This window comes from Pan paniscus, chromosome 15 (genome assembly GCF_029289425.2).
Source record: "Pan paniscus chromosome 15, NHGRI_mPanPan1-v2.0_pri, whole genome shotgun sequence".
In the NCBI taxonomy this organism is placed as follows: domain Eukaryota; kingdom Metazoa; phylum Chordata; class Mammalia; order Primates; family Hominidae; genus Pan; species Pan paniscus.
In genome coordinates this window covers 68,874,457-68,893,053 of record NC_073264.2, presented here as the reverse complement: position 1 = coordinate 68,893,053, position 18,597 = coordinate 68,874,457, and the positions used below count along the sequence as shown (strand labels likewise).

At 43.0% G+C, this 18,597-nt stretch overlaps 1 protein-coding gene across 1 annotated transcript in view; it reads left to right on the top strand.

The window, feature by feature from the left end:
* ZFYVE26 (zinc finger FYVE-type containing 26) overlaps positions 1-18,597 on the top strand; it is a 69,991-nt gene that overhangs the window by 33,852 nt on the left and 17,542 nt on the right. Inside the window, exons 22-32 of the mRNA XM_003824079.7 lie at positions 1,227-1,423; positions 2,411-2,515; positions 4,503-4,625; positions 5,016-5,192; positions 6,599-6,845; positions 7,591-7,689; positions 10,493-10,656; positions 12,964-13,100; positions 14,147-14,178; positions 14,854-14,990; positions 16,247-16,467. Of these exons, the coding sequence (XP_003824127.2) occupies positions 1,227-1,423; positions 2,411-2,515; positions 4,503-4,625; positions 5,016-5,192; positions 6,599-6,845; positions 7,591-7,689; positions 10,493-10,656; positions 12,964-13,100; positions 14,147-14,178; positions 14,854-14,990; positions 16,247-16,467 (1,639 nt within the window). The remainder of the gene's footprint in view (positions 1-1,226; positions 1,424-2,410; positions 2,516-4,502; positions 4,626-5,015; positions 5,193-6,598; positions 6,846-7,590; positions 7,690-10,492; positions 10,657-12,963; positions 13,101-14,146; positions 14,179-14,853; positions 14,991-16,246; positions 16,468-18,597) is intronic.

Here is an 18,597-nt window from a genome sequence, read left to right as displayed (position 1 = left end):
TTTTCACTAGTGGTAATATTTGGTATTCACTGGGTATATTATCACATTTAATCCTCACGGTAACTCTAGAGAGAAGCCCCACTATAATCTCATGTTATTAAGAGGAGACCAGGTCTCAGAGGGGTTAGGAAACTTGCCCAAGGTGGTAAGTGGTAGAGTAGAGCTTAGAACCCAAGTCCATCTGACTTTAAACAGCCACGCATAACCAGTATTCTCAATACTGTATATCACAATTCTTGTGAAATTCTACAGACTACAAATGTTTGGGTCCCTTCCCCAGAGGCCCAGGATAGAGCTCAGGCAAGTGTTTACTTTAAAATAGGGATCAGCACATTTTTTCTATAAAGGACTTTGTAAGCCACAGTCTCGCTCATGACTACCCAGCCCCTCCAGTACAGCATGAAAGCAGCCAGAGTCAATATATAAAGAAATGAGCATGGCTACAGTCTAATAAAACTGTATTATAAAAGCAGATTGTGGGTCTGTTTGATGACCACTGCTTTGAAAGCTCCCCAGGAAATTCTGACGTGTAACCAGAGCGGAAAGCCAATGAGCTGTAACACTACTAGGATTTCCTAGCAGTGTTGCAACAAGAGTTGGGTGTGATGTAGGGAATGACTTTTGGGTAGGAGGCTTGGCTCCCTTTGGAAAGGAGAAAATCCATCCTTGAAAAGGTGGAGAAATCCACTGACTGGCTGTGTGGTCTTAATTGCTTGGAGTCTGTTTTTTGTATCTCCAAGATCAGATCTGTGAAATGGGTGTGGAATAGAGAGATCTAAGTCAGGGAGTGAAACTAGTCTACCTGGTATAACTTTCAAGTGGTTATGTATGGCACAGGGTGGAAATTACAGGGAAAAGGAAAGTTTCACTGACAAGGTGAGTCTGAAACAGTCCTATATGTTCAGCATGCCAAAACATGGAGAGCTTCATCTCTTCTGTCCTTCCTTCATTCCTTCCTTCCTTTCTCTTTTCCCTCTCTTCCTTCTGAAAGTCTCATGGCTATTATCAGGTTTACCTAAAGATACACATAGGGTAGAGATACAGCATTTTCCTTGTCATATAATGGTTCCAAGTGTAAAAACTTGTTAAGATCACATCCATCTTAAGGATCCTCCAAGCTCCTCTTTTACGAGATTGAAGAAAGCCCTTTCTCAAGAAGTAACCTGGACTCTTGAACTCTTCTGGTCCCACGCTTGCTGCCTCTGAGCATCTTTTTTGTCTTATAGACAAAGAAGGTTGGCAATACCTGTTTCCCGTGAAGGATGCATCTCTGAGAAGTCGGCTGGCCCTACAGTTTGTGGACAGGTGGCCCCTGGAGTCATGCCTGGAGATTCTGGCCTACTGCATTTCAGACACGGCTGTCCAAGAAGGACTAAAGTGTGAGCTACAGAGGAAGCTGGCGGAGCTGCAGGTGTATCAGAAGGTATGGGCCCTCGCATCAAGAGAAAGGGAACGAGCTTCTCACTCTATGATCAACCCCAGCCTATCTTATATGATGGGGGACTTTAAGAAAGAGAAAATATAGGTCTGGGTTTTGCTTTGCATCTGGCTTCAGTTCTTAGGTGAACAGCAGGGAGGCCTCCTAGCTGGTTGCTGTGTTACTTATTCCTATAATTTTAAATACATTTGCATGAAATGAGGGTAAAAATAACAAAATTAACATTGGAATGGTGTATTACAGTCCAAAAAGGCTTTTTCACATGTCTTTTTGAGCTTTGTGTATGTTTTTGTATATTGTGTCTTCTATAAAGTTTGTTTTAAATTTCAGCAACATTTCAAGAGCTATTTTGAAAAGATATATGAAGGTGACAATTTCAAAACTAAAAGATTATTGTGGGATATTTGTTATGTTCAAGCTCAAGAGGCTTAGGGAGACAAATTTAGGAAGCACGGCTACATAACAAGTATAAAATAGATGCTAATTTTCCAACATATCCTTGGAGCAGACAGAGTCCAGAAACCCTACCAGGGGTAGTGAAAATGGCAGGTGAAAAAAGGTTTCTTTTTATTCTTCCTTGGCAGTTTTCATGCAGAGCTAAAATGTTGTATGAAAGGTGATCCCACAGAGCATTCAAGCCAGAAGAATATCTTGGGTGGAGTTTGGGGTAGAGGAGCATGGGACAGGTGACCCCAGAACAATCTGGGAAGCATGAGAGCACTGTCTTCACTAGTGAAAGGCCCCAGTCCTGGCCTCCATATTCAGCCTTCACTCCCTGCTTGTTCTTCCTGGATAGGTTCACTCTGCTCTCTAAATAATCTTTGCCCAATTTGCTCTCCTTTCTGGCAAGTTCTGACAGCCTGACTTTGGGGCAGAGATCTAGGGTTGGCCCATCTGTGGACATGCCCAGTGACTTGTTCATGGAGGGAGAAGCTGCAGTGTGGTTTGACGGATTTTCTTGTCTTTCCTTAGATTCTGGGTTTGCAGTCTCCCCCAGTGTGGTGTGACTGGCAGACCTTGAGGAGCTGTTGTGTTGAGGACCCATCAACTGTCATGAACATGATTCTAGAAGCACAGGTACCGTTTTCCTGGGTGGTGTTCCCCTTCATCCTCCTTTCAGAGTTACAACCCCTTAGCTGGCTGTATAAGCCCCTTTCTGCATATCAATGTTCACTTTTTAAAAAAATAACTATACCACATTCTGGCCGAGGCAGGCGGCTCACAAGGTCAGGAGATCAAGACCACGGTGAAACCCCGTCTCTACTAAAAATACAAAAAATTAGCTAGGCGTGGTGGCGGGTACCTGTAGTCCCAGCTACTCCAGAGTCTGAGGTAGGAGAATGGCGTGAACCCAGGAGGCGGAGCTTGCAGTGAGCCGAGATCGCACCACTGCACTCTAGCCTGGACGACAGAGCGAGACTCTGTCTCAAAAAATAAAATAAAATAACTATACCACATTCTTTTTTATTGTGAAATTTGCCAAAATCCAGATTAGAGACTAATACAATTGACTCTTTTGTATTATCATCCTGTGTTCATACCTGAGATTTTCTACATTGTGTACGTTAGGTACAGAATGTATTTCTCGAAGTGGAATTGCTGGGTCATTGGTCATGAGTGTCCTCACCTTTGCTAGAATATTACCAACTCACTCTTCAAAACACTCACCCCAGTTACACTCCCACTCGCAGTTCCCATTATTCCATAACCATGTCACCTTTTTATTTATCTTTATTTTTATTATTATTTTTGAGATGGAGTCTTGCTATTTCACCCAGGCTGGAGTGCAATGGCGCAATCTTGGCTCACTGCAACCTCCGCCTCCTGGGTTCAGACGATTCTCCTGCCTCAGGCTCCCAAGTGGCTGGGATTACAGGCAGCCACCACGCCCAGCTAATTTTTTTGTATTTTTAATAGAGACAGGGTTTTGCCATGTTGGCCAGGCTGGTTTTGAACTCCTGACCTCAAGTGATCTGCCTACCTTGGCCTCCCAAGGTGCTGGGATTACAGGCACGAGCTACAGCACCTGGCCCCTTGTTACCTTTTTATATTGTCCAACTTTTCATTGTTTGCAATAAGATGGTATCTCATTGTTGTTTTAATTTACATGATAACTAATAAATTTGAACATCTGTTCATGTGTTTATTAGATTTCTGAGTGCTAAGTAGGATTTTGTCTACCTTTTAAGAAGCTGACTGTGTAGATGCTCATTCAAATGTTCGTTCATTCAGGAAGTACTTATTGCATGCCTATTATTTGCCAATCACTGTGGTAGATGGTGGTGAAACAAAAATTATTAAGCTGTCCTTGCCCTGGAGTGGCTCACATTTTGGAGAGAGGGTGATGTAAGATGCATCCCTAGGTGACTGCAACATAATATACAAATGACAGAAGTAAGCTCAGATTGTGGGAGCACAGGCAGGGCACCTAACATAGCCTGAGAAACAAGGAAGCATCCTGAAGAAGGCAGTCCTAGGCAGGGTTGTGGGGAGGACATTCCAGACACCACCATGTGGGAATATTTGAACAAAGCCCTAGGAATTCTATTCTCTCAAACTTCATCTACAGTTCACAAATTGGGGTTGGGGGGTAGTGAGGGGGAACATGGGTAGAATCCAACCACCAACATGTTTATTTGGCCTTTGTAGTATTGGTCTACAGAGTTTTTATTTTTTCATATTGACTTTATTGCCAAAATTTTAAAATACAGAAATTTTATGATTTTAAAAAAGTTTTGTAACTTTAAAGTCTGACAACATTGGGCCTGCCCATTCTTATAGCATGGGTGACTATGTCCTTTAAACAGTCTTTTCAGTCTTTCCCACTTCCTTAGAATCTTCCCAGGGTTGACACCAAGTGTCTGTTGCCACATGTCATCTGCTTTTTTTTATGGTAGTGCTAAGAGGAAAGTGATATGAACAGTAAGCCTGCTTCAATCATTTTCATCATAGTGAAGTTCCCATCAGCACTTATAAACATTCCTGGGGCTTTGTAGACTCAAGACTGCTGAGAAGAATCAGGCAGTCATGTAAAGGGGTTGAAGGCATGTGTGTTTCCTTCCAGGAGTATGAACTGTGTGAAGAGTGGGGCTGCCTGTACCCCATTCCAAGAGAACATTTAATCAGCCTTCATCAAAAGCATCTTCTCCACCTTCTAGAAAGAAGAGATCATGACAAGGCTCTGCAAGTAAGCCCCCAGTTCTTTCCATTTTTCTTCTGGGGTGGGACAAGAAGTTTAGTCAAATCAGATGGCTTTATTTTCATGTTGAATCCCATGCAATCTCAGCTATGCCTCTTCCGATCTTTCAGGAGCTGGTTATAGTCATCTTGAGCAGAAGGGGCCTAGCCTTGCATTAGGTGCCAGATGGGGCGGCTGGGTCCAGAATTCTGCTGAATTCTGGTCCTGTCAAAGCCATGGCATTTGGGAAACTACAGAGGTGGTTAAAAAAAAAAAAGAGTATAGAGAAAGGGTTAGTCCAAAATGAGTAAACCTAAATATTCTATTCTCAAACAAAACAAAGCTGGTCTAAGAGCTCTTCTGCAGGCCACACCTTCCTCCTCTACCCTTTGACAATAGCTCCTGCGAAGAATCCCTGACCCCACCATGTGCCTTGAAGTGACAGAGCAATCCCTCGACCAGCACACTAGCTTGGCCACTTCTCACTTCTTGGCCAACTACCTCACCACCCACTTCTATGGACAACTGACTGCTGTCCGACACCGTGAAATCCAGGCGCTGTATGTGGGATCCAAGGTAAGGAGGAAAAGGAGGTGTTGGGAAGGCATACGTGAGGGAGAGACTGCGAGCCTAGCTCTTCTTCAGAACTTGCCTTTTCAATGGCTCTTTTGCCAGGCACCTGCCATCCCTGGCCTGTGCTATATGAAATCTTTACCCTAGAAGCCCTCTGTATCCTAGTTGAGTCTCCTAGGACTTGTCATTCTCTTCCTGTCCTGCCTCCATAGGGAATTCTACCTGGTCCTCTTAAGTTGCCTTTATGGTTTCCATGGTATCTGCTGTATCAATGCTTCTCAATTCTGACAATATATTAGAATCACCTGGACTTAAAAAAAAATACCAGGTTATTCACCTCTACCCCAGATCAAGTAAAACTGGTCTTGGGATAGGGACTGGACATCTTCCAAAGGGCTTCTGATGTAAGGATTTAAAACGACTGCTTGATAAACTTGTCTGTGCTAGTGGAAGAGGGTTAGTTGTCTATGTAATTAGATGAGATAAGTTCTTACCTTTGATGTATAACCTTGGAGACATTAATAGAAGAAACCGCCAGCTAGAAAAAGTAATCCAGTGAAGCAGAGTTTGAAGAGAGCTAGGGCCCTCTGGCATTCTTCTAATTATTCTGCCTGGTAGTCCTATATACTACCCCACAAATAGAACGAGTGCTAGGAGAGCCATAAATATAACCACTGGCCCACTTACTAAGAGTTGAACTACATAACATGTTCCTTAAGAAGATACACCCAATGTGCTGTAGCTGAGTAGGGGAACCCTTGAAAACTGGCAGTGAACAGGGTCAGTGAACATATTTCAAGCCTAGTGATCGTGACTTCTAAGGAGAACTTAGATTCATCGTTTACCTGTAGGACATAGGAGGTGCCAGGTTTCATTAGACCACTGACACTACCTTGTATTTCTCATTCTGAGTAAAGCCTCAAATAAACAGAATGGTGGCATTAAGGGTCAGGGAGACCTCAATCATACCTGGAGGGTCCAGGCCAGGCGTGAGCAGGCTACCACCTGTGGGCCAAATCCAGTCCCCAGCCTGCGTTTGTAAAGCAAGTGTTATTGGAACACACGTGCAACTATCATTTTACCTATGGCTGCTTTCAAGGTACATGTGCAGAGCTGAATGTTTGAGACAGACATTATGGACCATGAAGCCTGAAATATTTACTCTCTGATCCTTTATAGGAAAAGTTTACTAACCCCTCATCTGGTGAAGGTACTTGGAGTACTTCTCAATTACCATCTGCAGAATTTAGTGGGGAGCTGAGCCTTCCTAAAAGACTGCGAGTCTGTTTCAGTAGCTGGCTATACGCCTTTTGTTCTCATGCACCCTTCCCCTTCCCAGTGAGAATCTTGAGTTTTTTCTGAAATTTGTGTACTATTTTCTTTACTCTATGGATCTACCCCACAAACAGATTCTGCTGACCCTGCCTGAGCAGCACCGGGCCAGCTATTCCCACTTGTCCTCTAACCCCCTGTTCATGCTGGAGCAGCTGCTTATGAACATGAAGGTGGATTGGGCCACTGTGGCTGTGCAGACTCTCCAGCAGCTGCTGGTTGGACAGGAGATTGGCTTCACTATGGACGAGGTGGACTCACTGCTTTCCAGATACGCAGAGAAAGCCCTGGACTTTCCATACCCTCAGAGGGAGAAACGATCAGGTAACTGCTAGCATCCTAGAAGGGGATTCTACATGGAGGAAGAAATGCCATGCTGCATTCTTAGTTTTAATTTGCTCCCCTTTTAATATTTTGGGTTGATCTAGAGTGAATGAATACACTTCAGAAGAGCTATCCCTTTATTATATAGGAGAGATCTTGGTCTTGGAGGAAGTAGAATAATGACCAGAATTAAAAGGTGGTAGATAACCACTGCATGCACATAATAACATAAAGGTTTGGAAAGCAAAATATGCTGGAAATGGTCTCTGTCTGGCCTTGATATAGCAGGCTCTTCAGTGCCATCATTTGGTATTGAGAGTATGCCTTATTCCCAGGATCACATCGGATATCACTTGTATGTGAGCTGACTCAGCCTCTTCTACATTGAAGAAACTGAAATAAGTATGGACTGATGTTCCCAGCCAGCTCTTTTTTCTTACTCCCTCCTCTCCAGGGGCATCATTTCAACGTCTTCCACTTCCCTCTGGGCGTTTTTTGATTTATTTTGTAGAATCCTAGTGTCCATTTCATTATCTCATATGCCTAAACATGGTTTGTTTTTCGAGGCGTTTAAGAAACATGCATGCTATGGGCTTAGAGGTACCTCCTCCATTCTCTTAATACCTAGTAGAGTCATGGAATGACAATCAGAGAAGCCAACAGAGCTTTGTTCTAAATGCCTAGGGTGGTGAATCAAGATACTTATGGTAGAAGCATATTTTGTCAGCATTTTCCCTCTCTACAGATTCTGTGATTCACCTCCAAGAAATTGTCCACCAGGCTGCAGATCCCGAGACCCTCCCTAGATCACCATCAGCAGAGTTCTCTCCTGCTGCTCCTCCTGGTAAGAACTGGCTCTGATTATTCACTAAAATTTTTCAGTTTAGTCTTGCCTTATTCTATCCTTCAGAATTTTTTTTTTTTTTTGCTTCTTTTTTTCATTGCCAGTTACAACATTATTAATTGTTTATCTTGGTTCATTCCAGATTTATATATATCTCAAAAGATTCAACATACAGTCAACTATTGTTATTTGTGGCAGTATGTCTATAAAGTCTCCACACTGAACTAGCAAATCCAGAACTCTTGTTCCTAAGGGAAATGTGTACATGTATACACGTATCTCACATAGTTGGTAATCTTAAACCCTAAAAACAACTCTTCCTAGACGATTCTATTCTATTTCCTTTTTTCTACAAAGGAGATTCAGAAGTGTTAAGTGACTTGCCTGAGGCCACTCCCACTAACAGGTCCCAGAATTGGGATTCAAATCCCATTCAACTAGCCCCAGCACTGAGCTTCTGGCACTACCCCGCACTGTCCGCTACCATCCCCATCTTCTGGTCACTGTTTTTTTTTTGAGACGGAGTCTTGCTCTGTCGCTCAGGGTGGAGTGCAGTGGCACGATCACGGCTCACTGCAACCTCCACCTCCTGGATTCAAGCAATTCTTCTGCCTAAGCCTCCCGAGTAGCTGGGATTAAAGGCGTGTGCCACCACACCCAGCTAATTTTTGTGTTTTTAGTAGAGATGGGGTTTCACCATGTTGGCCAAACTGGTCTCGAACCGCAGGTGATCCACCTGCCTTGGCCTCCCAAAATGCTGGGATTATAGGCATGAGCCACCACACCCAGCCAGGTCACTGTTGTATAGAGGTTGAAACAACCTCAGTTGGGAATTTGAGTGTTGAGTATTGGGTGACTCAAAACTTTCATGACCGCATGTGTTTGCAAATGACCACAAAAGCAAGATGAATATTGTTTTTGAGGTTACAAATGTTAACAAACAAGCAACTTTACAAATATGCAATCTAGTATTAATGAGGCTTGACCGTACTTAGCCCTCAAGTTCATACTGTCACACACAAAGCACAAGCTCCTTGAAGCCCTCAGCCATGTCTTGGTCACCCTTTTCACCAGTCCCCTGGTCTCCAGCCCCCACACAATGGCCTACTCTCGAAAGAAGCTCAGCCAAGTGTTTTGTTTTGCCAAATGGTCAAAGGAGCAGGATTCTAAGGTCTCTGCTTCTGAGTGCTACTGAGAGTCACTATGTTTTACATCTCTCTTTTTCTGTGACCAGCCAGTGTTGCTCTGCTAAATGATAAGAAATCTCTTTACATACCATAAAGCAGACTGTGGCATTTTCTGGCCATACTTTGAGAATTAGCCATGCTTCATGGTAACCAGCCGAGCTGAGGGGAGGGCTCAGCCTTGCAAGTATATGAGCAGCTTCATGCATCTGTATAAATGGCAGCCTGAGCAGCTTTGATGTGTGTGTGTGTGTGTGTGTGTGTGTGTGTGTGTATGAGCCTTTTTTTTTTTTTGGAGACAGGATCTCACTCTGTTGCCCAGGCTAGAGTGCAGTGGTGCCATCAGAGCTCACTGCAGGTCAGTTCCTCCTGCCCCAGCTTCCCAAGTAGCTAGGACTACAGGCACACACCACCATTGCCTGGTTAATTATTTTATTTTTTGTAGAGACAGGATCTTGCTTTGTTGCCTAGGCTGGTCTCGAACTCTTGAACTCAAGTGATCCTCCCACCTTGGCCTCCCAAAGTGCTGGGATTACAGGCATAATCTGCACCCAGCCTATATGAGCTTTTTATTATGGAAAATTTGCAAATACCAGATATCACATCATTTCATTTATAAATATTTCAGTATAAATCTCTGAAAGGTAAGGACTTTCATAAAACAAAGCCATAATACCATTATCACATCTAGAAACAAATTCATAATAATTCCTTATTATTCTCAAATATCAAGTCAGTATTCAAATTTCTTCAGCTGTCTCATCAAGATTTTTTTATAGTTGTTTTTTCCAGACTCAAGATCTAAATAATGTCCATACATGGCATGGCATTTGGTGAAATATCTCTTAAATCTTTTTTTCTTTTTCTTTTTTAAGAGAGTCTCCCTCTGTCATCCAGGCCAGAGTGCAGTAGTATGATCATGGCTACTATAACCTTGAACTCCTGGGCTCAAGCAATCCTCCCACCTCAGCCTCCCTAGTAGCTGGGACTACATGCACACACCACCATGTCTGGCTAACTTCTGTATTTTTTTCTTTTGTATAGATGGAGTCTTGCTATCCATCTATGGAGACAGCCTAGTTGCCCAGGCTGGTTTTGAACTCCTGGCCTCAAGTGATTCTCCTGCCTCAGCCTCCCAAAGTGCTGGGATTACTGGCATGAGCCACTGCACCAGCCTCTTAAAGCGCCTTTAATCAATAGGTTCCCTGCCTCTTTTCTTGTTTATCCCCCCTACCTCTTTTTTATTTGTGGAGGAGACTAGTCATTTGTTCCCCGGAGCTTCCCACATGCTGGATTTTGCTGACTGCCTTCCTGTGGCAATCTGCGTCTTCATCCCCAGAATTTCCAGGACACTTGTAGTTAGGTCTAGAAGCTGGACTTGATTCAGGCTTAATATTTTTTAGTAAGTATACTTGATAGCAGGTGGTGTACACATCCATCAGGAGGCACACAATGTTCAGTTGTCTCTCTTTTATGACACAAACAGTCACTGATGATCATTAACTGGATCTATTCTTTCAATAACGGTTTGTAAAATGGTAAAATTCTATCATTCCCTCTTCATCTATAAGCTGGTATATTGATTACCTTTTACTCTGACCTCTGGCTCTGCCTCCCAGGTATCTCCAGTATACATTCCCCTAGTCTAAGGGAAAGGAGTTTCCCACCAACCCAGCCCTCACAGGAATTTGTGCCCCCAGCGACACCCCCTGCCAGGCACCAGTGGGTACCGGATGAGACTGAGAGTATCTGCATGGTCTGCTGCAGGGAGCACTTCACCATGGTAAGCAGCATCGGTCTCCACTGTCACCCTCAGGAGAAGGTAAAGGAGAATTCTAGTTCATGAGCCTGAGTTTACAGTCACCGCCTGTCCCCAAGAGAATATCGGTATTTTCAGAACTGCCAAATCTAAGACTTTGGGTTTATTTTTGACCTGACCAGAATGTATTTTCTGGATTCAGACAGGTAGTAGACACCCTCAAACAGCCATAAATTCTAAAATCTTTGCCATTGTCATGAGATAATAAAAAAGAGGCAGGAGGAGTCACCAGGTGTCAGTGGATCTTGTTTCCGGCTCCCATGTCTTTGACGGTAAGACTGGTGACCCAGCAGTGGTTATATGCACTGACTCAGGAGACAGAGGGCCTGGGTTCTAATCCTGGCTCTGCCTCTTAATGACAGTGTGACTATACACTATTTTGGTCTCATGTGCCTACTTGTAAACTAAGGATGATATATTCTTAGGCTCATGGAGCTGTTAGGATTAAATATGATAATATGTGTCACCATACTTAACGCAGTACCTGCCCAGTATGCCACATCAGCTCAATGCTGATGAAAACGATGGTGATGTAATTGCTCTGTGTCTGTTTCCTCCTCATGTGTAAAAGAGGTGTAATATTTCTATTAGAATGAAATGAAGCAGTACTTTAAAGTCACTTCGATGCCCATCCACTGTAGACTGGATAAAGAAAAGTGGTACATATACACCATGGAATACTATGCAGCCATAAAAAAGAACAAGATCGTGTCTTTTGCAGGAACATGGATGGAACCAGAGGTCATTATCCAAAGCAAACTAACACAGGAATGGAAAACCAAATACCACATGTTCTCAATTTTAAGTGAGAGCTAAATACTGAGAACACATGGACAGAAAAAGGGGAACAACAGACACAGAGTGTACTTGAGACAGAGGAGGGTGGAAGGAGGGAGAAGTTCAGGGAAGAAAAACTGCTAGGTACCATGCTTAGTACCCAGGTGACAAAATAATCTGTACACTAAACCCCTGAGTCACGAGTTTACCTATGTAACAAACTTGCACATGTGCCCCTGAACCTAAAATAAAAGTTGATTAAAAAAAAAAAGATATTAGGAAAGCAAAGTCAGATATTTTCCTTATTTAAACTTACAAATCTTCAAGGAGGACAATTGGCTGTGGCTTGTTGAGACATATGACAAGCCACCAAAAGGAGTTTTGCATGACAAGCTGCTCTCTAGCTTTGAAACCACCATATAGAAGGTTTACTTACATATAGGGTAGATTATAGAAAGAGTTTCTAATCTTTAAATTCTAATAATGACAACAGTTGGCCTTTATTGACTGCCTACTGTATATGTTCCAGGCATGATACTAAGCACTTTGCTTAAGTTATCTCTCTTAAATTTTACAATAACCTGATGAGCTTGGTAATATTATTACTATATTACACACATCAGAATATGGGTATATAGAGAAGGTATATAATTTGGAGAAGACTGATGAGAAATTCTGAATTGACTGATACAAATTAAGAATTTGTGTGTAAAATTAAATTGTACCTAAGTGTTTATGTTTTTAAAGTCTTTTTTTTTTTTTTGAGACAGAGTCTTGCTCTGTCACCCATGCTAGAGTGCAGTGGTGTGATCTCTGCTCACTGCAACCTCTGCTTCCTGGATTCAAGCAATTCTTCTTCCTCAGCCTCCCAAGTAGCTGGGAGTACAGGCTCCCGCCACCACACCTGGCTAATTTTTGTATTTTTAGTAGAGATGGGGTTTTGCCATGTTGGCGAGGCTGGTTTCGAACTTCTGACCTCAGGTGATCCGCTCACCTCTGCCTCCCAAACTGCTGGGATTACAGGCGTGAACCACCGTGCCCAGCCTAAAAGTCTTGCTTCATGTTTATCATGTGTTACAAATGGCACCTGCTAAAATAACCTTGGGGAAAACAAATAAAGGCATTTTGAAAGGGATACTTTTTAATCATTGTCATCAATACCATGTAGAAATGTGATCTGCACTGGCTTAGAAAGTGACTTCTTCTCCACTACTTTTTCTTGTTTTTCCACATGTTGCGTCCATACACAAGTAGAACTTGTCAGGAGCTATTGCAAAGCTCCACGACTTGGCACTTTTGCCCATCAGCTGACAGATATTTTTAAATGTTCAATTTTTGAGGGCAAGGACTAGTGTGTCCTTTTCCAATAGAGACCCAAGCAGTTGGTGTTCTTAGAAAGTAAGCCACTGGTAGTTAATACCATGTATAAATGGATTGATGGCAATCTCCCCTTCTCTCCTCCCTCTTTCTTCTCCTCCTGATGGCATTCCTCAGTTTAACAGGCGTCATCATTGTCGCCGCTGTGGCCGGCTAGTGTGCAGCTCCTGCTCCACTAAGAAAATGGTGGTTGAAGGCTGCAGAGAGAACCCTGCTCGTGTGTGTGATCAGTGCTATAGTTACTGCAACAAAGAGTGAGTATCCTACAGCAGGGCTGTTGCTATTATTGACCGCTGCACCCTCCCCCAGGTCCCTACACTCCTAGGAGTCTCATTATGGAGAGCATTTCAAATCCAGAAATGTTTAACATTCACACTGAAATGCCATTAACTCTACACTGAAGTGTTTGTACACTGACTTTGGTCAGAGAAACCACTAAGAGAGAAAGTAGGGTGAGAGGAAGAGGTGTTCAAGGCTCTTACATGATGTTCTGAAATCAGGACGTTGATTCCTTAGCCCTTCCCCAGACAGAGGCCATTGAGCTTAGTTCACCAACTCACCTATTTTCCAGCCTCTCTTGCTTCAACTGGTCTCAGCTGGACTCAAATGGACATGTTCACACCTGCTGAATGGTTGGGCATCGCTTATATCAACTCTGATCTAGGTAGTCATTCTTGCTTGTAATCCATAATTAGAAGAGCCTCCATACTTGCCTACACAGAGTTCACCTGGTAACAAATTTCAGAAACTGCTCATACCTCTGGCGAGACAGATCAAGACTTTGTTTGTTGGCTCAGTGTTGCTCAGTTGTTTCCACTACTTCTAGTAGCAAAGAAGCATGAACCTAAGACTCCTAGAGCATCTAGGAATATGGGCCAAAGCAACCATCCAAAACCAGTTACTTTGAATTCTGCATGTTTTATTTACAAACTTAAATAGATTTTCTATTCTCCTCCATAGCATTATTGTGTTTGTCCTGATGTGAACATTTTTGGTCATTATTTACCATAATGATTACTGATCGCATAGGAAGGAAGACACACCATACTTATTCTACAGTTTCCGTGACCCTAGCATACCACTGCCTCCCTCCCTCCTGGAGGAATTACCCACACACCATACTGCTGAGATTTGAAATGGGCAGTTAGTATTGATGGGGGACTCTTTCATTCAACAGTTCTACCCTCAAAGAGCCCTCCATTGTACCAGGGAGACAATGTAAGTTGATGCTGTCTACGAAGCTCAAAACAAAGAAGTGACTCAGGCATTTATTTAATAATTTTTCTTTCTTTGTTTTCAGTGTACCAGAGGAGCCTTCAGAAAAACCAGAAGGTAAGGCCAAATCCCGTTCTCTGTGACTCTTCATTTGTGTACTTAAGTTGACTCTATCTTCAGCATATCAGCTGTGACTGATATACTTGTCCAACTTATGCACTCCATCCAACTTGTTTGCCAAAGCAAATTCTTGGCCTTTGTATCAGCCTGTTTCCTCTGAAGTTCATCATATTAACCTATTACACTGGCCTATTAGCTTCCAGCATTGAGAAGGCCAGCAACCAAATAATTTGGTTCTTAACTTTTAGTAGGTGATTTTATTTTAGTTTTTCTTAAGTTTCCCTTTACCATCCTACCTCCCCATGCTCCCTCCTTACCCCTAGGTAATCCCTGTTAACAGTTTGGCCTGTATCTGTCCACAACAGTTTAGTTTTTAGAGTGTCCAGTGGCTCAGCCATCTATTTGAGAAACACGCCCCTTTTAAGGTTTCTTGTGTGAAGCAAGAAGGTTACGTGACAAATACTGTAACACTCGCCTCAGGTCTACGCCTGGGGAAGACGGTTTGAGGTGCTTAGTGGGGTGTCCTAAAGCAAACAAAAGGAACCAAGGAGAGAGAAAGGGGCCCTGAAATAGCAGGCAAGTGTCTACCTGCAACTCATGCCAGCTCACTGGACTGGGTTAGACTGAACTGCCAGCCAGTGAATGACACATGAATGGCATTTCTCTTCTCAGCTCTAGACAGCTCCAAGAGTGAAAGCCCTCCATACTCGTTTGTGGTGAGAGTCCCCAAAGCAGATGAGGTGGAATGGATTTTGGATCTCAAAGAGGAGGAAAATGAGCTGGTGCGGAGTGAATTTTACTATGAGCAGGTAATAGCAATAAAATGCAATGGTCACTTAAGTTTCTTTATGATGTATAGCAGTATGACGAGAAATACAGAGGTAGGTGAACACACCTGGCCTTTACTTGTTTATAGTGCAATAATATGGGAGCTAAACCAGTAAATCCATTAAGGCAGAAAATAATGAACATCTTGGGAATTGCAGAAGGGGAGACCAGGAAAGGCTTCGTGGAAGAGGTAGCATTTAAGATGAGCTTTGGAAGAATGGTAGGAGTGTGACAAGCAGAAAGCTGGGGGTCGTGAGGAGAGTGGGGATGGGGAAGGACAAAGAATACAAAATTAAAACATCTGAGCAAAGACACCGTGTCCAAAATTGCAGGGCATGATTGGAGAAGTGGAAGCTGTTTAATTTGAAGGGAACATAGAGTCAATAGGGTTAATAGAGAGCTCATAAAAGGTAGGCTTGAAAAGGATTATTTATATATAGGGCCTTGCATTCTGCAGTAAGGACTATCTACTTGATAGGTATCAAGGGCCTATGAAAGGTTTCCAAGTGTGCTTTAGGAATATTAATTTAGCAGCAGTGTGTCCATGGCTTAAAGCAGAAACTCCTCTAGGTGGTCAGACAAGTGAGCTGACCATTGTTGTCCAAGTCAGCAATAAGGACTTGCACTAGTGGACCAGAGAAAGGAGGGGACCCATGGACATTGTCAAGAAGTAGGTAACAAGGCTGGGCGCAGTGGTGCCCACCTGTAATCCCAGCACTTTGAGAGTCTGAGGTGGGTGAATCGCTTGAGCCCAGGAGTTTGAGACCAGCCTGGGCAACATGGTGAAATCCCCGTCTCTACAAAAAAAAGTACAAAAATTAGCCCGGCATGGTGGCACAAAGCTGTGGTCCCCACTACTTGGGAGGCTGAGGTGGAAGGATTGCTTGAGCCTAGGAGGCAGAGGTTGCAGTGAGCCGAGATCGCACCAATGCACTCCAGCCTGGGCAACAGAGTGAGACCCTGTTTCAAAAAAATAAAGAAGTAGGTAAGAGGTGGACACAGTGCCCTTCTTCCCAGTAAAATGACATAACTTAAAAGCCAGAGTTTTGGCAGTGCTACTTAGAACATCTGAAATTTGTTTAGTTCCACTTCTGCTTTCTTGTGGAATCTGGTTCCTTCTTCCAGGGTCTTTCAGCCTTTTGAAAGGGGAAGGATAATTTCTGCCACCCAGCTGCCTTTGGAGAATGCTCTGGCCCCTGGACTCACCATGTGTTCTCCCTTCTTCCACCCCGGCCAGGCCCCCAGCGCCTCCTTGTGCATTGCCATCCTGAATCTGCACCGGGACAGCATTGCCTGTGGTCACCAGCTGATTGAGCACTGCTGCAGGCTCTCCAAGGGCCTCACCAACCCAGAGGTGGATGCCGGGCTGCTCACGGACATCATGAAGCAGCTGCTGTTCAGCGCCAAGATGATGTTCGTCAAAGCCGGCCAGAGCCAAGACTTGGCTCTTTGTGACAGGTAGAGGGCAATGGGTCTCTATTCTTTTACATAGGAGCAGTTTCTAGCCAGCTTCTTTTTCTGACCCCACTGTGATTTTTTTATCTCACCATCCTCTCTGACAAGACATGCTGAAAGATTTTTCATCTCTGTAATGTTGATGAAACGGTGTTGCCAGATCTCGTGTTCTTCCCCATCCTACCTGACACCCTGTGTCCTTTTCTTTTTCAGAGCAGACCCTCAAAGCAGAGTTTACTCTAGCTATACCAGTCAGAAAGAGAGTAAAGACTTTCATTAGTTGATTTGTCATTAAAGTCAATGTAGGGAAGCACCTTTAGTCTCTGTGGGACTTTCTGGCTTTTAAAGAAAATGTGTCCTCCTTGAATGTCCAGTGATTAGCCTTGAACAAAACTCTACTCCAATCCTGACCAAATTCAAACTGTGACTTCAGTGAATTCTGGATAATAGATTTTAAAAAGCACTCTGGGAATTGGTCTATTCCTGTGTCCCAGGTAGGAACTGGGGTCACAAAGTAGAAGTGTGTATGGAAAAGGTATGATTAGACCTCCCTCAGGTTCCTGTACAACCGGTTTTGACTCCATCCATTAACCTGACAGTGACTCCTAATTCCCTGCTTATCCACTCAGATGTGTGACTCAGATTGTGTGTTCCCAGCACTCAGTCCTAACCAGATTTGGGAGAAGGGAGCATAATTTTCTTTGCGGTATCATTGCCTCCCTCAGACATTTGCTTGGAATACTTGCCTACAGACTCAGCAGCCAGCATGGAGCCCAGCAAATCCCAGCTTCACGACTTCCTAGCTCTGTTAACCCCTCTAGGCCTCAGTCTCCTCGTCTATAAAATGGGGTGGTAATACTGATCTCATGGGGCTGTTACGAGGATAAAATGAGATCATCCATGTAAATGGTGGAGAACTAAGCCTGGTATATACTGTGTATTCCGAAAATGTTAGTAATTGTTATTATTTTTAGTAACAAAAACTAGAAGGTTGAGAAAAGCAGGAGGAGGTGAAACAAATTAGAAGGAAGTGAAAAGGAACTAATCTGATTCCTTTATATCAAGAGGTAATAGATTCTACATCATTTTTCAAGTTGATAAATGAAGAAACAGATATGTGTTAAATTTTTGAAATAACCATGAAAAGAATAAAAAATCTACCTAATTATGAGAAAAGGATAGGAGGAGGAAAAAAAAGGTGGAAAACAAAGGAAACATGAAAAAAGACTTAAGGCAAAAGTAAAAATATATTCAAATATATCTCAAGTATCAGTAATGTAAATGAAAAAAGGAAAAGATATTTAGATTGGGGGGAAAACAAAGTTCACATCAAGTCCTGTATTTCCTTTAAAATGTAATACAGATGAAGGAAATATCCATTTTTAGGCTCAGGGCAGCAGAAAGTAAGGAAGTCCTCACTTTAATAGGATTCTCACCCACCCCAAGGTGTCTTGCGCGTCTTTGACAGTTTACAGCAACGGTTTCTATTTAAACAGCCTTTTCTCTGATCCTGCATTCAGACATGCCCACTCTAAGAATCTTTCCCTTTGCACCAGTTTCTTGATGGGAGTGGATTCATTGCTCACATGTGTCGCCATGCAAATCACTTACAAACTCTTGGATTTCAGAGTATTTTTCTAATGTTTTTAACTCATACCCCCTTCTGATAGACAAACAAATAAATAAATATAGGCTTAAAAACAAAACTCAGCTGGGTGCAGTGGCTCTTGTCTGTAATTCCAGCTACTCAGGAGGCTGAGGGAAGAGGATCCCGAGGCCAGGAGTTCGAGACCAGCCTGGGCAATGTAGTGAGACCCTGTCTCTAAAAACATAAAAATAAACTCACCACCTACTACAAATGTTTTCATTTCCCAAATATGCAAAAATATTATGAGTGCCGATGCTCTTATACACTATACTTTCCTCTCCCCCATCCCTACATTGTTAAGAATCACTGATGTACAGAATCCCTTTCTAGGTAATTGGTGGATAAGTCAGGATCCACAGAGGTTTTTGCTGCAGTTATGAGACGAGATTCAGGAACCTTGAGTGTAGGGTTGTCTCAGCAGCACTACACTCTGTAGTATAATCCAGCCCTCTGGGCTTTCTATCCTTATAAGGTTTTTACAAGCA